This window comes from Oryctolagus cuniculus, chromosome 13 (genome assembly GCF_051225735.1).
Source record: "Oryctolagus cuniculus isolate XC-2025 breed Fujian yellow rabbit chromosome 13, ASM5122573v1, whole genome shotgun sequence".
Lineage (NCBI taxonomy): Eukaryota > Metazoa > Chordata > Mammalia > Lagomorpha > Leporidae > Oryctolagus > Oryctolagus cuniculus.
The window spans coordinates 109,583,275-109,607,944 of record NC_142879.1 but is presented as its reverse complement, the minus strand read 5'-3'; the positions used below and the strand labels follow the sequence as shown (position 1 = coordinate 109,607,944).

At 55.4% G+C, this 24,670-nt stretch overlaps 1 protein-coding gene across 26 annotated transcripts in view; it reads right to left on the bottom strand.

Moving 5' to 3' along the window:
- The window catches only part of PARD3 (par-3 family cell polarity regulator), a 514,965-nt gene that overhangs the window by 321,950 nt on the left and 168,345 nt on the right, over positions 1 to 24,670 (bottom strand). For all 26 annotated transcript variants that reach the window (XM_070056191.2, XM_070056180.2, XM_089312481.1 and 23 more), the window contains exon 3: positions 20,896 to 21,076. In XM_070056191.2, coding sequence (XP_069912292.2) covers positions 20,896 to 21,076 — 181 coding nt within the window. The remainder of the gene's footprint in view (positions 1 to 20,895; positions 21,077 to 24,670) is intronic.

Genomic DNA, 24,670 nt, shown 5'->3' with positions numbered 1-24,670 from the left:
CTGCGTGAGAGCAGATTACTAAATCTCCAGCCAGTTTTGAGAGTTGAGTATTAAACTATCATTGTTAACAATCAAATTATATGACGTTCCAACTAGACAAATTGTAGGAAAAAGACAACAAATGTTCTGAACTCTCCAGCTCCTAATTAGTTTGCTACCTTTTTATTATCATCAAAGCTTCCGGCGCCAGCACTGCACCTGCGTGGCACAAAGACCACAGAAGGCCCCACCGCCCGGCACCTCGTCCTCCCACCCCCTGCACACGGTCACGGCCACAGAGAACTTGGGCTGTAGTCAGCCTATGTAGGCCATCAACCACAGCTTTAGGCACAGGGTTGCAAGCCAGGTGCATGTGGGCTGACAGGGCCACCTGTCCAGTGTTCACACCCACAGCAGCAGATCTCGAAAATCTAAATGTCTGGTCTGCAGTCACCGAGAACAGAAAACGCTGTGGGCCTGGGCAGCAAGCCCTCCAGCATCGGCAGGGGCCTAGAGACAGAGTGACTGAGCGCAGCCCCAGGCAAAGAGCTGGGGTTAGCAGGTGGATGACGAGGGCAGAGAAGTCTGGCTAGACGGACGAGGGGCAGACAGAGAGCTGGGTGCCAGGCTGGGCGATGACTCACCCAGGAAGCCCAGAGAGGCCCCCAGTGCAAGCGATGGGAGAGACCACGCACCCATCTTTACTGGAAAACACTAAGGGGGCAGGCACAAGTGCTGGTGGTTAAGACCCCGGTGCCTGTGTCCACGTCCCGGCGCCGCTCCAGACTCGAGCTTCCTGGCAGGCAGCAGGTGGATGACCCGCTCGTAACGTGCCTATCCACAGCTCTGCATTTCCAGCAGATTCGTCAAGAATGAGCACAGAAGTTCTTTCTACCTGTGCAAGAGAACTGCAGGTCAACCAGCCGTTACCAAGCAATATTTTTATCCAACTAACAAAATGATATAATGCTGGCTAGACTTGTATTCTTGGAAATACAGCCCCGCTGGGTCACGTCCTTAAAAAACGGTCTCTTGCCAGCGCCATGGCTCACTAGGCTAATCCTCCGCCTGCGGCACCAGCACACTGGGTTCTAGTCCCAGTTGGGGCGCCAGATTCTGTCCCGGTTGCTCCTCTTCCAGTCCAGCTCTCTGCTGTGGCCAGGGAGTGCAGTGGAGGATGGCCCAAGTGCTTGGGCCCTGCACCCGCATGGGAGGCCAGGAGGAAGCACCTGGCTCCTGGCTTAGGATCAGCGCAGTGCGCCGTCCACAGCGCGCTGGCCGCAGTAGCCATTGGGAGGTGAACCAACGGCAAAAGGAAGACCTTTCTGTCTGTCTGCCTCTCTCACTGTCCACTCTGCCTGTCAAAAAAAAAAAAAAAAAGAAAGAAAAGAAAAGAAACGAAACGGTCTCAGTGTCCCCCTAATAAAGGAGGTGGCTGTCCACCTCTCACTTCCTCCTTCCCCAACACTCTTACGTCACAGGGACCAGCCACGGCTGCTCCTGGGTCCTTCGCGGCTTCTCATACCCACGGTCAGCTGGCCAGGAAGATGTCATCATGAGCACGCTGTGGGGGCGGCACTTTTTTCACACTACACAAAAATATTGAATGCGTGTACTACAGACCCACCCGCCCCCTTCCCGCTGTTACATTCTGTAGCTTCATTTCCCTGGTCAACCAGGGACCCCCAACAGTGAATGGAAAACCCCAGAAATAACCAAATCATCACTTGAAACCGCATGCCGTTTTGAGAGGTCTGACCCCTCAGGCCCTCCTGCCCATACGTGAAGCACCCGTGAACAGCGAGCGCGTGGCCAGCCCACTGGCTACTCAGCAGCTGTGTCCAACATCAGCTCCACTGCCCCTGCTCAAACAGCCCCTGTTTCAGTTCACAACGGCGGAACACTCCAGACGGGTGATGCTGCAACTCGGCCACGCCAGAGAAAACCCACGAGATGCCTCATTTAAGCCCAGTCTGGCATCGTCACAGGAGCAAGGGGGCATCCGAGACAGGGCCCACGTTCACACCAAGGTTGTCACTGTGTCTCGACAACGGCTTCACTTCATTGCTGTTGTCATTCTCTTACTGCAATTCATAACTTAATCTTAGATATGTATGTAAAAACCCACACAGGGTCCAGGACTGCATTTTGAGGGGTGTGATGGACTCGCCCCCTCCGTGGACAGAGTGGTAGGCAGACAGCACCCCGTGGGAGATGTCCACCCCCAGCCCTACAACCTGCTGTGTTACCGTATCTGACCCACTACCTGCTGCAGGCAAGAATAGGAGGCAGGCAATGAGGACCCTGGTGTCAGCTCCTGAATGTCTGCCCCCAGGGTGATGGGTGTGAGCAGGTGGGACCTCGGGGAGGCTCTCCATTCACGACTGGGACTGCAGCCCCGTCGGCTGCTGGCACCGCACGGGGACACAGCGAGAGGGAGCCCTCGAAGAGCAGCGGGCGCTCACCAGACACGAAGTCCACCTTGTCCTGATCTCACAACTGCCAGACCCCGCAGCCGTCAGAAACATGTCTGTGGTTGAGAAGCCGCTCAAAGCATTGGTTTCAGCATGAACGGACTAAGACGCCAGGGACACACAGCGGCCGGGGGAATCCCGGAGCCCTCAAAGGTAAAGAGAAGGGCGGAGCAGCCAGCAGATGGGAGGCCACGGAGGAAGGGCCAAAGAGAGCAAGGTGGCTGTGACGGAGAGGAGGACAGGCCCTGAGCAAGGAACCGGGGGCTTCCAGAGCCGGAAAGGACGGACACGGGTCCTCCCCGCGAAGACCCCAGGCCGAGACTGTCCTGCCTGGACCGTGGGTGCAGCCCAGTGAGGTGCACCCAGAGACTGAAGTACAAAAGTAAAGTTGTGTTGTTCTAGAAGCCTCAACGTATGGAGAACTGTCTGCCTGTCTGTCTCTCTCTCACACACACACACTCACACGGACAGAGACGAAAAGAAGGCCAAAACTGCAGGCTTTCTCGCTGGCGCCCAGTGCAATCGCTGTCTCTTAACCCCACCTAAGGGATCACCACGATGCTTCCAGCAGGCCCAGGGGTCACGGCCAAGAGCAGAACTCACAGAAACTCTCCAGGACAGTCCCTTCACCAGAGACCTTGATCCTGCCTCCCACTGTCAACTCTTTCATCCTGGTTAGTAGACAATGGACATGGTGGACCATCAGTGGTCACTCACATCCACCCCTCATCCTGGTTAGTAGACAATGGACGTGATGAACCATCAGTGGTCACTCACATCCACCTCTCCCTCCAGCTGGTAGACAATGGACATGGTGATCCATCAGTGGACACTCACATCCACCCCTCTTTCCAGTTAGAAGACAATGGACACGGTGAACCATCAGTGGACACTCACATCCACCCCTCTCTGCAGTTAGAAGACAATGGACATGGTGGACCATCAGTGGTCACTCACATCCACCCCTCTCTCCAGTTAGAAGACAATGGACATGGTGGACCATCAGTGGTCACTCACATCCACCCCTCTCTCCAGTTAGAAGACAATGGACATGGTGATCCATCAGTGGACACTCACATCCACCCCTCATCCTGGTTAGAAGACAATGGACATGATGGACCATCAGTGGACACTCACATCCACCCCTCACTCTGGTTAGAAGACAATGGACACGGTGGACCATCAGTGGACACTCACATCCACCCCTCACTCTGGTTAGAAGACAATGGGCATGGTGATCCATCAGTGGTCACTCATATCCACCCCTCTCTCCAGTTAGAAGACAATGGACATGGTGGACCATCAGTGGACACTCACATCCATCCCTCACTCTGGTTAGAAGACAATGGACACAGTGGACCATCAGTGGACACTCACATCCACCCCTCACTCTGGTTAGAAGACAATGGAAACGATGGACCATCAGTGGACACTCACATCCACCCCTCACTCTGGTTAGAAGACAATGGACACGATGGACCATCAGTGGTCACTCACATCCACCCCTCACTCTGGTTAGAAGACAATGGACATGGTGGACCATCAGTGGACACTCACATCCATCCCTCCCTCCAGTTAGAAGACAATGGACACGGTGGACCATCAGTGGACACTCACATCCATCCCTCCCTCCAGTTAGAAGACAATGGACACGGTGGACCATCAGTGGTCACTCACATCCATCCCTCTCTCCAATTAGAAGACAATGGACACGGTGGACCATCAGTGAACACTCACATCCACCCCTCACTCTGGTTAGAAGACAGTGGACATGGTGATCCATCAGTGGACACTCACATCCACCCCTCTCTCCAATTAGAAGACAATGGACATGGTGATCCTTCAGTGGTCACTCACATCCATCTCTCCCTCCAGTTAGAAGACAATGGACATGGTGGACCATCAGTGGACACTCACATCCACCCCTCACTCTGGTTAGAAGACAATGGACACGGTGGACCATCAGTGGACACTCACATCCATCCCTCCCTCCAGCTGGTAGACAATGGACATGGTGATCCATCAGTGGACACTCACATCCACCCCTCATCCTGGTTAGTAGACAATGGACGTGATGAACCATCAGTGGTCACTCACATCCACCCCTCTCTCCAATTAGAAGACAATGGACACGGTGGACCATCAGTGGACACTCACATCCACCCCTCACTCTGGTTAGAAGACAATGGACACGGTGGACCATCAGTGGACACTCACATCCACCCCTCACTCTGGTTAGAAGACAATGGACACGGTGGACCATCAGTGGACACTCACATCCACCCCTCACTCTGGTTAGAAGACAATGGACATGGTGGACCATCAGTGGTCACTCACATCCACCCCTCACTCTGGTTAGAAGACAATGGACACGGTGGACCATCAGTGGTCACTCACATCCATCCCTCCCTCCAGTTAGAAGACAATGGACACGGTAGACCATCAGTGGACACTCACATCCATCCCTCCCTCCCTCCAGTTAGAAGACAATGGACATGGTGGACCATCAGTGGACACTCACATCCACCCCTCACTCTGGTTAGAAGACAATGGACACGGTGGACCATCAGTGGACACTCACATCCACCCCTCACTCTGGTTAGAAGACAATGGACACGATGGACCATCAGTGGTCACTCACATCCACCCCTCACTCTGGTTAGAAGACAATGGACATGATGGACCATCAGTGGTCACTCACATCCACCCCTCACTCTGGTTAGAAGACAATGGACATGGTGGACCATCAGTGGACACTCACATCCATCCCTCCCTCCAGTTAGAAGACAATGGACACGGTGGACCATCAGTGGACACTCACATCCATCCCTCCCTCCAGTTAGAAGACAATGGACACGGTGGACCATCAGTGGACAATGTGCTTCTGCACAAAGCAATCAGCAGCTGACTGTCCTGGCTCTGAGTCGTATTCTCCACGCCACACCACCGTCGGCAAGCATAGAACACTCCTCTCCAATTCATTAATATAAAACTGGCACTTAAAATAAATACTGCTCAAGCTGGTTTAAGAAAATTAACCGGTGGATCAGCCGTGCACACGCTGACATTTTAATTAAGTGTGACGACAGGTGGAACACCCTAGCAGGGCTCTCAAACGCTCGTGAGTTACAGCTTTTACTGTACTACACTTGGTCGGAGGTTCCGTCTTGAACATCGGAATACTCTGACAATGGCTTACCTTCCTGAAGTTACATGCTACTTCTGAGACAGTCCCAAATACAGCCTCACTAAACGTGTCTGTACACATGTGGGAAAGTACATGTGCACGCGTACACATACTCTCACAGGTGCTCACGCACGAGGATACTCCCCACAGTTCTCCAGGGGCGGCTGACGTGCCTAGGAGAGGGAACACGGCTTGGGATGGCTGCATCCAAACTGGAGGTGTGGGTTTGCGTCCCAGCTCCTCCGCTCCCGACACAGCTTCCTGCTAATCTGTACCCCGGGAGGCAGCAGATGGCTGTTCGAGGACCTGAGTCGCCCAGGTGGGAAACGAGACTGAGTTCTGGGCTCCTGGCTTTGGCCTCATTGCACTCCGGCCGCTGGGCACATTTGGACAAATGGAATTAAAGGTAAGTAAATGTGCTGGGAAAAAAAAAATCTATGCATGGATTTTTCAGAATGCACCTTTCTGTGAATTTTGACAACTCCTGATAGGTAAAGACCTTACAATTTTTTGCACCAAAAAAAACTTGCCTTTTAACCTCACTTTCCGCAAATAGTCTGAAGAACAGTTATATATACATTTAATTACTCCCAGGATATTCACACAGACAAGACAAAGGCGTGATGTCTGGCGGCAGCACAGGCTACAAGCTCTTGTGAGCACTGTGCCCTCCCTTAGCCCTGTGAGCAGGAGCCGACACACAGCAGACGGCAGCTGCTTAACCCCACGGCACACAGAAAACGCAGGGGGCAGAAGGCTTTCCAGAGCCCCAGGCAAGGACGAGGTGGAAAGGGGGTCGTGCAGGGAACACCCAGTGCAGGAAGCAGGTGCGTGGCCTGGTGCGGGAGCAGGAGGCCAAGAGGGAGGACGGCAGACGAGCGAAGTGAGGCTCAATCCTCTTCCACAGGGTGGCGAGACCTCCAGGTTTTATTAAGCGTAGTGCTCTGCATCGTCGACAGGACGAAGCATCAAATCAGACACGGAGAGACCTTCGTGAACCCCGTCTTCAGGAGCGAACACCCACCCAATGGATGAATGTGCAGGTCCCACACTCGAGTGTCCGGCTCCTGCACGTGGCCCCAGCTTCCTGCTATGGCTCAAGCAACAGGGTCCCTGCCACTTCCATGGGACACTTGCACTCAGCCCTGGCTGCTTTGGGAATGCGGGGAGTGCACCAGTGGGTAGGAGTGTTCTCTCTACCCTCCCTCCCTCCCTCCCTCTTTCTCTCCTTCTCTTCCTGTCCATGTCTCCCTTTGATTCTCTGTCTCTCAAATAACTAATAAAATCTGAGGGTGAGAAAAGACCTGTATTTCTTGCGTTTTTCTTTTAGGATTTATTTATTTGAAAGACAGAAAGGCAGAGTTACAGACAGAGAGAGGGAGAGGCAGAGAGAGAGAGGTCTTCCATCCACTGGTTCACCCCATAAATGACCACACAGCTGGGCTGAGCCGAGCCGAGCCAACCCAGGAGCTTCATCCAGGTCTCCCGCGTGGGTGCAGGGGCCCAAGCACTTGGTCCATCTTCCACTGCTTTCCCAGGCCATAGCAGGGAGCTGGATTAGAAGTAGAGCAGCCAGGACTCAAACCAGCATGCATACGGGATGCCAGCATTGCCAACGGCAGCTTTCCCTGCCATGCCACCGCACTGGCTTCAAGACCTCTACTTCCGAGAAGGCAGGATCGCTAACTTTTACTCCGCTGTGGTCCTCAAGCTCACAGGCCTACCGCATTCTGCGATCACCACCCCACTGCAGCCCATCCTGCACCCACACAGCCGCACACACAGTGTGGACACACTACAGCTCCTTGATCCTTAATTAAGACGACAAAAAGGGCCGGTGCTGGGGCACAGTAGGTAAAGCCTCAGCCTGCACATCCGCATCCCACATGGGCGCCAGTTCAAGTCCCGCCAGCTCCACTTGCAGCCCAGCTCCCTGCTATGGCCTGGGAAAGCAGCAGAAGATGGTCCAAGTGCCAGGGCCCCTGCACCCACGGGGGAGACTCAGAGGAAGCGTCTGGCCCCTTGCTTTGTCTTTGTCTGTCTGTCTCTCTAACTTTTAAATCAATAAATCCTTAAAAAAAATCAAATCAGTTCAGACATAAGAGTTTTTCCTCCGCCTCGGGTGCAGCCCTCACACCGACGTCGCCACTGTCCACTCCCCGGGAGTCAGAGGCGCTCCAAACACCAGCAGTGCACAGAGCAGCCCCCACTGCCTCCGTGTGCCTTGCTTTCAGTCCTGCACCGACTCAGTGGCCCCGAGACACCCGGCGCATCTCCAGCTGGGTGAGGAGCCACATCACAAAGCCCGTTCTGACACTCACAACAATGAAGAAACTAAATAAGCAAACATATTCTGGAGAAGTAAACAACAGATCTCTAACAAGTGCAGCGAGAAGAAAGGATTTCAACTGCCAGGCTTTCACGCTGACAAAATCGTCCATAATGTGAGTCTCCCTGTGACACGCACTAATAGAAGGAGAACCTGCACACCTGGACAGATGGAAGATGAAAAGGAGAAAGGAGCCCTGCGCACTCACCAGCGTCCAATCTCATCTCAGCTGCGGGAACAAACATTTTCATACAATTACTTACTCCCGGCTACTCGCTGCTGCCTGCCATGTGAAGGCGGGATTTCTGGCTCTGATTTAAATTACTCTTTCTTAACATATCCACCGCCGCTATAAAGTTTCAGGTGTCCCTGTCCCTGCATTAGCGAGACAACACAATTGGACTAACCAGGTTCGCTCCCGTGTAACGGCCATGCACAAGGCAACACCTCAGGGTCAGGGACACAGGACAGCGAGCAGGGCCGAGGCACTGGGCTTCCCTAAGACCACAGCGGGTCTGGATGAGAGAGAGCATGGGCACAAGGGCTACCGTTTCCACTCGGTGCGCAATTCCCACGGGCGGGAAGAGCGCGGCTCAGCCGGTCCCACAGGCCGTGAGTCCAAGGCACGGAGCCCTCACAGGCGGCCTCTCTGATGAGGGCCCTGGGCCAGCACTGGTCACTGCCGGTCACCACCAGTCAAGCAGAGTATTTTACAGGCACGTGTCCAGGTGTTTTCAAGGGCTTCACACCAATGAAAATAAAGGCAAGAACCAAGTGTCTTTGGCTTCTTGGGCGGAGGGGCTTACAAGTAACTTAGAGGGGCTGGCGCCACGGCGAGAGGGTTAGGCTGACACTTGCAACACTTCCCATTCAGCTCCCTGCTGTGGCCTGGGAAAGCAGTGGAAGATGGCCCACGTGCTTGGGCCCCTGCACCCACGTGGGAGACCAGGAGGAAGCTCCTGGCTCCTGGCTTCAGCCTGGCCCAGCCACAGTCATTGTAGCCAACTGGGGAATGAACCAGCGGAAGGAAGACCTCTCTCTGACTTCATCTTTCAAATAATAAAAACAAACAACAACAAAACCCAACCCAGGGCTCTGGAGGTGCAGGGAGAAGGGGAGGCAGCTTTCCAGCAACTCCCCAGCTTGTCCTGGGAGCAAGAACCGAGCTGTGCAGAAGCCCTAAGTCCAACAAAAGAGGTCACTGTTCTGCATCATTGAACCTCACCTTGCAAATGAGAAAAACACTGACGCTGAATGGGAATGTGTTCTGTTCCTTTTTTTTTTTTTTTTAAGATTTATTTTACAGAGAGAGGTAGAGACAGAGAGAGAGAGGCCTTCCATCTGCTGATCTGAAGCCAGGATCCAGGAGCTTCTTCTGGGTCTCCCAGGTAGGTGCAGAGGCCCAAGGACTTGGGCCACCTGCTGCTGCTTTCCCAGGCCACAGCAGAGAGCTGGATTGGAAGAGGAGCAGTCAGGGCTTGAACCGGCACCCATATGGGATGCCAGCACTGCAAGCCAGGGCGATAACCCGCTGGGCCACAGCTCCAGCCCCTCTGTGTTCTGTTCCATTCCATGCAGTCATGGAAACCTTCTCCAAAACCAGGCACTGATGGCCTCAGCCGACGGAAGCCACATACACGATGGTGTGTGCCTGTGCTCCATGGGGGCAGGGGACCCAGGAGAGTAAGCACACACAAGCAGCGCTGCAGACACAGAAGACGGTATACACATGGCAGACACCACATGCAGACAGCACACACGCAGGAGACACCACACACGGGGAGAAGAGGATGTACACGCGGGAGACACCACACACGGGGAGAAGATGGTGTACACGCAGGAGACAACCACACACGGGGAGAAGATGGTGTACACGCGGGAGACACCACACACGGGGAGAAGATGGTGCACACGCAGGAGACACCACACACGGGGAGAAGAGGGTGTACATGCAGAAGACACCACAACACACGGGGAGAAGAGGGTGTACATGTGGGAGATACCACACAGGGAGAAGAGGGTGTACACACGAGAGACACCACACATGGGGAGAAGAGGGTGTACATGCAGGAGACACCACACACGGGGAGAAGAGGGTGTACACGCGGGAGACACCACAACACACGGGGAGAAGATGGTGTACACGCAGGAGACACCACACACGGGGAGAAGAGGGTGTACACGCAGGAGACACCACACGGGGAGAAGATGGTGTACACGCAGGAGACACCACACACGGGGAGAAGATGGTGTACACGCGGGAGATACCACACACGGGGAGAAGATGGTGTACACGCAGGAGACACCACACACGGGGAGAAGAGGGTGTACACGCAGGAGACACCACACATGGAGAAATGGTGTACACGCAGGAGACACCACACACGGGGAGAAGAGGGTGTACACACAGGAGACACCACACGGGGAGAAGAGGGTGTACACGCAGGAGACACCACACACGGGGAGAAGATGGTGTACATGCGGGAGACACCACACACGGGGAGAAGAGGGTGTACACGCAGGAGACACCACACACGGGGAGAAGATGTGTACACGCAGGAGACACCACACACGGGGAGAAGATGGTGTACACGCAGGAGACACCACACACGGGGAGAAGATGGTGCACACGCAGGAGACACCACACACGGGGAGAAGAGGGTGTACACGCAGGAGACACCACACACGGGGAGAAGATGGTGCACACGCAGGAGACACCACACACGGGGAGAAGAGGGTGTACATGCAGAAGACACCACAACACACGGGGAGAAGATGGTGTACATGTGGGAGATACCACACAGGGAGAAGAGGGTGTACACACGAGAGACACCACACATGGGGAGAAGAGGGTGTACATGCAGGAGACACCACACACGGGGAGAAGAGGGTGTACACGCGGGAGACACCACAACACACGGGGAGAAGATGGTGTACACGCAGGAGACACCACACACGGGGAGAAGAGGGTGTACACGCAGGAGACACCACACGGGGAGAAGATGGTGTACACGCAGGAGACACCACACACGGGGAGAAGATGGTGTACACGCGGGAGATACCACACACGGGGAGAAGATGGTGTACACGCAGGAGACACCACACACGGGGAGAAGAGGGTGTACACGCAGGAGACACCACACATGGAAAAATGGTGTACACGCAGGAGACACCACACACGGGGAGAAGAGGGTGTACAACAGGAGACACCACACACGGGGAGAAGAGGGTGTACACGCAGGAGACACCACACACGGGGAGAAGATGGTGTACATGCGGGAGACACCACACACGGGGAGAAGATGGTGTACACGCAGGAGACACCACACGGGGAGAAGAGGGTGTACACGCAGGAGACACCACACATGGAGAAATGGTGTACACGCAGGAGACACCACACACGGGGAGAAGAGGGTGTACACGCAGGAGACACCACACATGGAGAAATGGTGTACACGCAGGAGACACCACACACGGGGAGAAGAGGGTGTACACGCGGGAGACACCACAACACACGGGGAGAAGATGGTGTACACGCAGGAGACACCACACACGGGGAGAAGATGGTGTACACGCAGGAGACACCACACACGGGGAGAAGATGGTGTACACGCAGGAGACACCACACACGGGGAGAAGATGTGTACACGCAGGAGACACCACACACGGGGAGAAGATGGTGTACACGCAGGAGACACCACACACGGGGAGAAGATGGTGCACACACAGGAGACACCACACACGGGGAGAAGAGGGTGTACACGCAGGAGACACCACAACACACGGGGAGAAGATGGTGTACATGTGGGAGATACCACACAGGGAGAAGAGGGTGTACACACGAGAGACACCACACATGGGGAGAAGAGGGTGTACATGCAGGAGACACCACACACGGGGAGAAGAGGGTGTACACGCGGGAGACACCACAACACACGGGGAGAAGATGGTGTACACGCAGGAGACACCACACACGGGGAGAAGAGGGTGTACACGCAGGAGACACCACACGGGGAGAAGATGGTGTACACGCAGGAGACACCACACACGGGGAGAAGATGGTGTACACGCGGGAGATACCACACACGGGGAGAAGATGGTGTACACGCAGGAGACACCACACACGGGGAGAAGAGGGTGTACACGCAGGAGACACCACACATGGAGAAATGGTGTACACGCAGGAGACACCACACACGGGGAGAAGAGGGTGTACACACAGGAGACACCACACGGGGAGAAGAGGGTGTACACGCAGGAGACACCACACACGGGGAGAAGATGGTGTACATGCGGGAGACACCACACACGGGGAGAAGATGGTGTACACGCAGGAGACACCACACGGGGAGAAGAGGGTGTACACGCAGCAGACACCACACATGGAGAAATGGTGTACACGCAGGAGACACCACACACGGGGAGAAGATGGTGTACACGCAGGAGACACCACACACGGGGAGAAGATGGTGTACACGCAGGAGACACCACACACGGGGAGAAGAGGGTGTACACGCAGGAGACACCACACGGGGAGAAGATGGTGTACACGCAGGAGACACCACACACGGGGAGAAGATGGTGTACACGCGGGAGATACCACACACGGGGAGAAGATGGTGTACACGCAGGAGACACCACACACGGGGAGAAGAGGGTGTACACGCAGGAGACACCACACATGGAGAAATGGTGTACACGCAGGAGACACCACACACGGGGAGAAGAGGGTGTACACACAGGAGACACCACACGGGGAGAAGAGGGTGTACACGCAGGAGACACCACACACGGGGAGAAGATGGTGTACATGCGGGAGACACCACACACGGGAGAAGAGGGTGTACACGCAGGAGACACCACACACGGGGAGAAGATGTGTACACGCAGGAGACACCACACACGGGGAGAAGATGGTGTACACGCAGGAGACACCACACACGGGGAGAAGATGGTGCACACGCAGGAGACACCACACACGGGGAGAAGAGGGTGTACACGCAGGAGACACCACACACGGGGAGAAGATGGTGCACACGCAGGAGACACCACACACGGGGAGAAGAGGGTGTACATGCAGAAGACACCACAACACACGGGGAGAAGATGGTGTACATGTGGGAGATACCACACAGGGAGAAGAGGGTGTACACACGAGAGACACCACACATGGGGAGAAGAGGGTGTACATGCAGGAGACACCACACACGGGGAGAAGAGGGTGTACACGCGGGAGACACCACAACACACGGGGAGAAGATGGTGTACACGCAGGAGACACCACACACGGGGAGAAGAGGGTGTACACGCAGGAGACACCACACACGGGGAGAAGAGGGTGTACACGCAGGAGACACCACACACGGGGAGAAGAGGGTGTACACGCAGGAGACACCACACACGGGGAGAAGATGGTGTACACGCAGGAGACACCACACACGGGGAGAAGAGGGTGTACACACGAGAGACACCACACATGGGGAGAAGAGGGTGTACATGCAGGAGACACCACACACGGGGAGAAGAGGGTGTACACGCGGGAGACACCACAACACACGGGGAGAAGATGGTGTACACGCAGGAGACACCACACACGGGGAGAAGAGGGTGTACACGCAGGAGACACCACACACGGGGAGAAGATGGTGTACACGCAGGAGACACCACACACGGGGAGAAGAGGGTGTACACGCAGGAGACACCACACGGGGAGAAGATGGTGTACACGCAGGAGACACCACACACGGGGAGAAGATGGTGTACACGCGGGAGATACCACACACGGGGAGAAGATGGTGTACACGCAGGAGACACCACACACGGGGAGAAGAGGGTGTACACGCAGGAGACACCACACATGGAGAAATGGTGTACACGCAGGAGACACCACACACGGGGAGAAGAGGGTGTACACACAGGAGACACCACACGGGGAGAAGAGGGTGTACACGCAGGAGACACCACACACGGGGAGAAGATGGTGTACATGCGGGAGACACCACACACGGGGAGAAGAGGGTGTACACGCAGGAGACACCACACATGGAGAAATGGTGTACACGCAGGAGACACCACACACGGGGAGAAGAGGGTGTACACACAGGAGACACCACACGGGGAGAAGAGGGTGTACACGCAGGAGACACCACACACGGGGAGAAGATGGTGTACATGCGGGAGACACCACACACGGGGAGAAGATGGTGTACACGCAGGAGACACCACACACGGGGAGAAGATGGTGTACACGCAGCAGACACCACACACGGGGAGAAGATGGTGTACACGCAGGAGACACCACACGGGGAGAAGAGGGTGTACATGCAGAAGACACCACAACACACGGGGAGAAGATGGTGTACATGTGGGAGACACCACACACGGGGAGAAGAGGGTGTACACGCAGGAGACACCACACACAGGGAGAAGAGGGTGTACACGCAGGAGACACCACACACGGGGAGAAGAGGGTGTACACGCGGGAGACACCACACACGGGGAGAAGATGTGTACACGCAGGAGACACCACACACGGGGAGAAGATGGTGCACACGCAGGAGACACCACACACGGGGAGAAGATGGTGTACACGCAGGAGACACCACACACGGGGAGAAGATGGTGTACACGCGGGAGACACCACACACGGGGAGAAGATGGTGTACACGCAGCAGACACCACACACGGGGAGAAGAGGGTGTACACACAGGAGACACCACACATGTGGAGAAGATGGTGTACACACAGGAGACACCACACACAGGGAGAACACGGCGCAGGCAGAGACCACGTGATACTTTAAAGACCCCCCTTGTGGCGGCATGGACCAAGCGCGTCAGCCCCTCAATGCAGGCCCACTCTGGAGCCCACCGTTCCCACCCCCTGACGTGGGGAAACTACATCTTGTTCATTTTGTGAAAAGTTGAGTTTAAAAGCAACCTCACAACCAAAAGCACTGTGCGCTGACTGCTTTACGTAACCAGAACCCCGACGGCTGCAAAGCTCCCCTCTGCGCGAGAAGCCCTCATTCACGGCGCTGACACGCGGCGCTGGGGAACAGACCCCGAGGAGCCGCCCCGACAGCCCAGCTGATCTGCCAAATTGCTCATTAGGCTCGGCGACGCTCACCTGCGCCTCCAGTCGCTATGTCAGCAGGAGCGCACGTCAGCGGCTCGCGCTGGCAGCACCGCCGCCACGGCGCCCACCCGGCAGCCCACCCGGCACACTCACCTTGTGCACACACCGCTATATTCTGAAATGTCAAACCAGCTTCCTAAATACAGTGAGAATCCGAGAGAGAGAGAGAGACAGAGGCACACCGTGGGCTACTACAGCAGGTGTAAATTATCGGTGGACCAATATTTCACTGAATCAGTTAACCCAAGAAAACACAGGAGCCGTACAAATTTAATTTTTTCTAAAAGCCACCTCATCCTGCAGAGCACTTCTGAGTAGGGAGAGGGCTCCTTTTCCAACTGGATCCGCCCCCTCCGAACTTCCTTCCAGTGCCGAGAGGAGAGGACGCCACCACACAACAATGGAGGCGCAGACAACCCAACCAGGAGGCGCTGGCAGTCCTGCTGGGCTCTCAGTGCCCTGGTCCCTGCCAGTGAGCGGGGTGACACCTACAGGAGAGCCATACGAGAGAAAAATAAACAAAGAGATACTTTCTGGGCACCAAGCACCAAACACAGGACACAGAATGCCTGCAAGAACCCACAACAAGGCTGATGGAATACTGTTTTTCATTTTGCTGAAGTAAAAATATTCACCACCCACCCTGCAATTAGTGGGAAAATTACAATAATTACAGCAATTTTGTATCCCATCTCCAATCCAATTAATAGATATATGACCTTGTCAACACGTAATAATCAGACTGCATCTACAGCGTAGCAGGATGGGCTTTCCGCGCTGAATGGAACGCGCACAGTCAGAAGGTAATTATCTGAAATCCTGAGAATATCATTTGTATGGCATGCTCCACTTCACAAGGTAAAAGGAAATGCAATTGGAATACTATTCCTATTTTCAATATATATTTAAATCAGGTCCAGAAAACAGTATTTTAAAGATCTGGGATCTTCTAGAAAGACAAAATTGATCTGTGTATTCTTGGGTAAAAAAACAATTAAAGGAACAAAAAGGGAGAGGAGATGCAACATTATGACACAATCCTAACACAGTGACTGGGATTACATTAATTTCTAAAAGTCAGCATACTAGGAAGCTCCAACTAATTAGTTAATACCACGACAGAAAAATTATCCAGAGAATGGAAAAGAACTAAAATTAACACAGCCGAGGGGGCCGGCGTTGTGATGTAGCAAGTTAAGCCACTACCTGCAATGCTGGCACCCCACATGGGTGCCGGATCGTGTCCTGTATGCTCCACTTCTGATCCAGCTCTGCCAACAGCCTGGGAAAAGCAGCAGAGGAAGGCCCAAGTGTTTGGACCCTGCCACCCACAGGGAGACCCGGATTAAGCTCCTGAATCCTGGCTGAGGTCTGGGCCAGCGCTGGACACTGTAGTCATCTAGGGAGTGAACCAACGGATGGATGGAGAATCCGTCAATCCCTAACTCTTTCAAAACAAAAGGATAAATCTTTGAACCATTTCTAAACTGTATTAACATTTTTTAAAGTGTCTAAAGACAGAAATACTAAAATGAAATGTAATAAATCATACAGTTGTTTCGCAAAAATCTTAGACTACACCACTTTCAGAAATCCACCCTCACTAGGGCACGAGCCACTTCCAAAGACACCAACCTTCCCTCTGGTTTCGGGGGAGACACTGAAGAGTCAGGATCCCACAGACGGCCCTCACCTCAAATCCGAGAGGGGGTGTGACGCGCCCCGCACCACCCACCTCCCCTCTGCCAGAGGGGGCAGCTGTGACCCAGCCCCACCCACCTCCCCTCTGCCAGAGGGGGCAGCTGTGACCCAGCCCCACCCAGCTCTCCTCTGCCAGAGGGGGCAGCTGTGACCCAGCCCCACCCAGCTCCCCTCTACCGGAGGGGGCAGCTGTGACCCAGCCCCACCCAGCTCCCCTCTACCAGAGGAGGCAGCTGAGACCCAAACCCACCCACCTCTTCTCTATCACAGGGACAGGTGGGACCCAGCCCCACCCACCTCTCCTCTACCAGAGGGAGCAGCTGTGACGTGCCCCGCCCCCACCCACCTTTCCTCTACCAGAGGGGGCAGGTGTGATGCAGCCCCACCCCCACCCACCTCTCCTCTACCAGAGGGACAGGAGTGACCCAGCCCCCCTCACCTCTCCTCTACCAGAGGGACAAGAGTGACCCAGCCCCCCTCATCTCTCCTCTATCACAAGGATAGGTGCGTCACTTGGGCCATCTTCTACTACTTTCCTGGGCCATTGGCAGGGAGCTGGATGGGAAGTGGAGCACACAGGACTAGAACTAGCGCCCATAGGGGATGCCGGCACCGCAGGCGGTGCTGTAACAGGCTACACCACGGTGCCCGCCTCTTCTGCAATTTTTAAAGCTACTTCTCACTTTGGGAGAACCAGAGGCAGCCACATCGTGCAGGCACCCTTCTCACCGCACTCTCCGGGCTTCCAATCAGAGCACTGCCTCCCCTTCCCGAGGGAGGCCGCTGGCGCCCTCCAGTGGCAAGGACGGAGTGAACCACCACGGTGGTCTCCAGGCATTTCCACGGCTTACACACAGAGCACGGGCTATGGCTGTGGCATTCGGAGCAACCGCATGCTGACAGACACAACAACCACATAGTATCCACAGAAAGCTTTTTAAAAAGTTTAAACTCTCATAAATATTTTGCTGTTGTAGAGGGGTAAGAATTGACGGCCGTGAGAAAATATTCAAGGCTAAAATTATGTGAGCATTCGGTTAAAATCCTGGGCTGCGTAGAATGGATGAAATTTGAACTTTTAAAGCATTAAAGAGCATTGTGTGTGTGTGTGTGTGTTCCCTTTCTTAAAAGCTATCTTTAGGAAGGACCATTTTAAAGCCATGGCAACACAGAACACTGTGAAATCCATAGGTAAGAGACTTCTGAAGACGCGAGTTTGGATCCCTTTGAAGCAAAATCCAGATACATTATGTCAAGCATGCGAGGTTCAGTATGTACTAATGACAATTTCTTTTTCAAACGCATTTATCACACCTAAAGAAGTAGGAATTCCTTATAATAATTCCTTATAATAAACACCTCATTAGTGTGCACCTCACCAATGAACACATAAGTGTCTTTCTAAAAAATATTTTACTTATTTGAAAGACAGAGATACAGAAACAAGGAGACAGAGAGGTCTTCCATCCACTGGTTCCCTCCCCAAATGGCCTGAACAGCCAGAGCTGGATGGATCAGAAGCCAGGAGCCAGGAGCTTCTTCCTGGTCTCCCATGCAGCTGCAGGGCCCCAAGCACTGGGGCCATCTTCCTCTGCTTTCCCAGGCACATTAGCAGGGAGTTGGATTGGAAGAGGAGCAGCCAGGACTAGAACCAGCAACCACATGGGATGCCGATGCCACAGGCCAGGGCTTTAACCCACTGCACCACAGTGCCACCCCACAGGTGTCATTTTTAAGCTTCATTATTACAAGGACATCAACACAGTCACACCTTTGCTGGGGTGTTAGGTCTCCTAACAGTCTCATTAACCTGTGTCTCCCCTTATGTTGGTTCCCGGGAGGTGCTGGGTCATCTGTGTGCCAGCTCGCCACACTGTGGCTTGCTGAGTGCATCGCCGTGGTGTGAACACGCTTCTCCACGCCGCGCTCACAGCTCCCACCGGCTGGCGGCTGCACCCACACGTCTGCTTCTCTGTCCAGACCCCAGCACGGGAGGTGAGGCAGCACGCACGCTGCGCTGTCACGCGGTGCTGCTTCCGTCTTTATCCTTCCAGTGGCTGGACCGTCTCAGTCCACTCTGCGCGGCTCTCACAGAGGCCCAGAGACTCAGGACGGCTCAGAAAGAGCGGGCACCGATGCTCTCACGGTTCTGGAGGGACAAAGTCCCAGGCCGGGACACCGGCAGTGAGCGGGGCCTCACTTAGTACTGCGTTCTTACGGGTGGAGGCCGCGGAGGAGGACAGCACGGACGCTGTGTCCACATGGGGCAGAGAAGCAGGAACAGGTGTGCTCCATGCATGTGGGTGGGAGCCCCGCAACCTGCGATACCTTCACCCCTGGCCAACTCGAACAACGCCAGCGGCACAACCACCGTGGTGGGCAGCAGGCACCCCTCTTCCTCCTCCTCCTCCCCCTCCCCCTCCCCAACAACACTGGGGGTGGAGGTGGGGGTGGGGTGGCCACTGCTCAGGACGCCCATGTCCCAACCACATTGAAGTCGCTGCTCCTCCAATTCTGATCCGGCGCCCTGCTGGTGCACCTGGACGCAATGGGTGACGGCTGAGACCCTGACTCCCGGCCACCCACGTGTGAGACACGGATGGAGCTCCCCGCCCCGGCTGCTGTGGCCATCTGGGGTAGTGACCGGCACATGGAAAACCCCACTCCGTGTCTCCCTGTCTCTCACTCTGCAGTTCCCTTAAATAAATCAATCTTTATTTTAAAACAGGGAATAGAGTCCTCTTAACACAAACACAGGCCACAGAACACTCACAAAGCTACAACCACAGCATAACCCAAAGCGATGTACCTTCAATGAAAATGCTCTGAGATTCAGACGACCGACCTCACACACAGGCTCACCCCGAGCACACAGCCACCAAATCCCTCACTCAAGGAGCGACCCCGGGGTCACCCCTGTACCTTGAGAAAACAGGCCTGAATGGACCACCAAGGGGGATTTTCAAGGTCGCACATCCCAGCAATACCAAGGGGTGTGCGTGCTCAAACAACCCGAAGCTGCCGGCAAACACCGAACTGCCCCCCAGAAACCGCTGGACAGCAGCTCTTCCGGTGCACGCCTCCTGCCAACAGGACCCCCCCCCCTGAGGCATCCATCCGCCGTTCATACACCCCGTCCCCAGCGTCCCTTCCACATCTCCCACACGCGACGTGGGTGCCTCCTGTGATTTTGCGAAATCCACGTTGCTTCCCTCCCGGCCTCGTGTGCACCTTCAAGGGGCAGTGGAAGCAGACGGTTCTCAACATCTAGAAGCAACTCGCCCAAACGCTACAGACTGCCAACCACCGGCCCCAGACGCGGCAACCCAGACGCATGCCGGAAGAGCAAATCGGGCATTCAAACCCTCATCTACCATGTTCTACAAACGACGTCACCGTCCACCTGAGCCTGACGACAAATTTCTCACTTGAAAGACGGCGGGCTTTTCCAACAGTTAAACCTGAAAGGTAAGCCATCTTTGAATCCGCCCAGTGCCTCGAGGTGAGCCTTGTTCTGAACGCTCCCACAGCACCAACGCTCATCACTCCGGCTCCTCTGAGCGATCCTCCAAGGACGCTGACAGAAACCTGCACGAGGCGCCGTGCACGTGGGAAGGAAGCCTGGGTGCTGGCTGCCTCACGCTCCCCGGGCCCCACCACCGCTTCACCAAGGGGGTTTTCTCCGAGTGGCTCGCCCCATCCCTGAACTCCTCCTCCCCGGCTCCTCAGCGTCCACACAATACAAAGACTGCGACCCCGTCAGACTGGAAGGGGTGCCGAGCCGTGTGCCGTGGCACGCAGGCAGAACTCCTGGAATGGGGAAACCAGGTCTCTTAGCTCGAACCACTGCGCTTGCTTACGGGTCGCGAGGCCACGGCGAGCTTACGGACTTGAAGCAAGCCCCATCTATCACAATCGCAAGAACGGCCTCCCTCTCTTGCAGGAGACACGTGCCCGGGGTTCCGAACTCCATCCCCTTCTGATCACGACGGTAATGAATTCCACTCACAGGGCCAGGGAGGGGCGGCGCAGCCTGGCGCCCCGGAAATGAAGATGGAATGTGCAGAGGAGAAACCGCTTCCACTTACTTGTGCGCAGGACGGAGGGCGTGACCTCAATCTCGCTCGGGGCCTGGTAGGGCTGGAAGGCCGACGCGCCGCTGGGGCCCAGCTCGCCCCCAAACAGCTCCGGGCTCTGGGTACCCGTGGAGCTGGCGCTGGTGCCATCGCCTCCGTGGTGGGGATCCTGCTCGTCAAACACCGCCACCAGCTAGAAAGGAAGGCAGAGAAGGCGTCGGGTCACTAGGAAGCAGGAATGGGACGTTTTGGGAAGCAAACCCCACGCCGCGCGATCCCCTGGATTTCGCAGCCTCACTTTCACCGGTCTCAGTTGCATGTCTCAGATCCAAAATGGCATTCGATCTCGCAGGACGCCAACACGCTCCTGACACGTGTGTGCACTGGGAGACGCACACTCAGGAAAGCGGGGACGTGAAGTCTGTCCGTGCCTCTGCTCACCTGCACACAAGGCACGGGCTTCCCAAAGGGGTGGGCCACTGAACTCCAGGAGTCACCCAGGGCGGCACGGTCACCTGTGACGGGACACTGGGCTACAGCAATCAACCAGGACAGCCGGCCATGTGGGGCCACCTGAGGGACCCAGACGGCACCCAGGTGAACCTCGTGACGCGGCAATGTCGATCACATGACACAGGGAGGGAGGCGGGGACCAAAGGTGGCAGCGCTGAAGGCTGTTCATGGCCCTGACCAGGAGTCCCCGCTGACCGTGACAGCACCAGGGGTTAACACGGGGCACACGCAAACACTCTATATCCCTACTCTTCTTTAGTATACAACTATTTCCTGTTAAAAAATTCTTTCATGTTATAATGCATTAAAAAATACTGTAGAAATAAAAACCCACCCTGTTTCTTCTTACAATCAATACACGTTCCCAAAACATTAATGCCAATACACCTGAAAGTCCCCAAAACTAAGCAAGCCATCAACCAACCTCAGCGTTACAGTGCAAAGACAACCCCAGCTTGTGCCCGGAACCCAAGCCTTCTGAGTAGCCGACAACGCTGTCAAACGGCACCAAGACGGACACACAGAGCACGGGCAGTGTTGATGGCGACAACACTCATTTCAGAGACACTTTTGTCACTGTGAACAAAGCCTGCTTCCGAGACACCGGCCATCGCTTGTGAAACAGCAGTGCAAACCAATACCAGGTCGAGCAGACGTGCTGATGAACAGGCCGGGGAATGCTGCTGGCGTCTGACAATGAGCTCATTCAGTAACGGGCAGGATTTGCAGGGACACAGCCCTTTCCACACACAGGAAAACCGGCCTTGGTTCTCCCACAGCACAGCGCCAAGCCTCAAGACCAGGGACCAGCAAACTGTCCTGAGAGGGGCCGTAGCGTGAGGGCAGAGGGAGCTGTGAGCCCCAAGGTCTCTGTGGCCACCTCCCCGCCCCACTGCTGAAGGGCAGCACAGGAGGCGGCTGGGGTCTACGGGGACGGTCAGCCTGTCTGACCCACTGGGAGGGAGGCGAGCCACAGCTCCAGTATGGAGAAATGTGGCGGCAGGAACACCCGTGGCCCTGACGGGGTTGTCACACTCTGTATACAGGCGCTGAAGCATCCCGGGGTACCGCAGCAATGCATAACTGGCAATGTGCCAGTTAAAAACCTGACAACTAGGACAGAACAACCAAACAACAAAGGCAGGCGGTGAGGGAGCCTCCGCCCCGGGCGTACTTGGACAGCCACGCCCCAGACGGCCGGGCTGCTGGGCAGCTCACCAGCCACTGTATCAGAAGCCACGTCGAGGGGCCTGTGGAGCCCTGTGCGGTGAGAACAGCGGCTCCCAGCTCTGCTCACACGTCTCACGCCTCTCACCCACCAGGTGGGCAGAAGAGGCCGAGTGCTGACCTGAAGCGCCTCTGGGGAGCAGCCTTCTCTCAAGCCCCCTCCACACGCCGGAAACAATTTGAAAGCCACCCAGAATGCACCTTTCACCCCCACCCACACGATTACGCGTATTCTGAAATCCGGACGGCGCGAGGAACAAGTGTGTCTGAATCGCCACGCAGAAGCACGGCTGGGGACTTGCAATATGCCAGCAACACACAATGCTGCCACTTCCTGTTGGACCAAAGCTGAAGCGCCAGGTGCAGCGCCAAGTAATCCCGTGTTAAATTGGGAAGGATGTGTAATTTTAGAAAATCCACTCTACAAGGACACACACAGTAACACGGGCCTTCACAGAAACATCACAGGATAAAAATCTCTCCTGCCCTTCAAAGCACAGAAAATATCTCCTGAAAGCGCGCAAGAAAAAAAATCAGGAAACGTGACTCAAATCCGAATTCCAACAGATGGAATCCCCGCGCGGCCCGTGAAGCGGATCGGAACTGAAAGTTCGCTTTTTTTACTTCGGCGGTGGCTCACGCCCTCCTCCTCCATTCATCCAAGTCTCCGTGGGAACAGGCTGCCCGACGTGGACGGCGTCCATGAAAATGGGCTCTGAGCCCCGCAGGACAAGTCACGCAGACGCCCCAAGCCTCCGCTCCCACGGGGAAGCAGCTGTGCAAACGTCACACGGAAATGTTTGCACACCACGGTACGGCGGCTCCTTCGGTGGCAGGGAAGGGTGGGCGTGCAGGGAGCTGCGTTCAAGTCCAGCTCTGACCACACCCCCTGGGTAGCTCCTGGCAAACACAGCTAAGCCTCATTTTCCTGGACCAGAGAAAGAGGATGCTGACAGCAGTGGCAGAGTCGCACACGCGCATGCATGTGCCCCACACGCATGCACACACATGCACGTGTGTGAGTGCACATACCCAGGCATGCACACTTTTGCACATATTACACACATGTGCACGCGCACACACACACACACACCCCACAGTTGTCGGTGCCCACGTCCCCAGAACTGGGGGATATTCACTGCGATGACTAAAGGGACTCTGCGTGAGCCCCTGATGATGCAGCACCTAATCCTCCAGTGGGAGAACCCTCGCCGGCAGGCTGGGGCCAGAGAGAGAGGCAGGAAGACGCTGGAGGCTGTGACCCTGCACAACGCGGGAGTGGCATTGTGATGGAGCGGTTAAGCCACCCCCTGCAGCACCAACATCTCATAGGGTGCTGCTTGGATGCTGTCGGCTCCCTTCCCATCCCACCTCCCACTAATATGCCTAGGAGGCACAGAGGGTGGCCCCGGTGCCTGGACCTCCGCCACCCACGGGGAGACCTGGATTAAACCCCTGGCTCCCGGCTTCGGCCTGACCAGCCCTGGCCATTGCAGACATCTGGGGGCCTGAACCAGGGGATGGAAGATTGATCACATGTGCTCTCTCCCTCTCCAATTCTTTCAAATAAGGGAATCTTTAGGGGAAAAAAAGATGCAAAAAGGAAGCAGGAACCAAGCAGTGTCACCTGCATAGACTGGCACCAACCCAGGATGTCAGGGCTCGGCATACACGTGGGTCTCACCCTGGTGGGACCTGCACCAGACGAGGGCCTCAGAGCAGGGCCATGAAGGCGTGGTTTATCTTAAAGGCTTATTTATGTATTTAAAGGCAGAATTAGAGAGGGAGAGAGATCTTCCATCTGCTGGTTCACTCCCCAAATGCACACAGCTGCCGAAGCTGGGCCAGGCTGAAGTCAGGAGTCAGGAGCTCCATCCAGGTCTCCCATGTGGGTGCAGGGACCGGAGCACTTGGGCCATCCTCTCTTGCTTCCCCAGGTGCATCAGCAGGGAGCTGGACCAGATGTGGAGCAGCCGGGACTCAAACCGGCGCCCATATGTGGTGTGGGCTTCCCGGGGGTGACTTGATCCACTGCACCACGATGTGA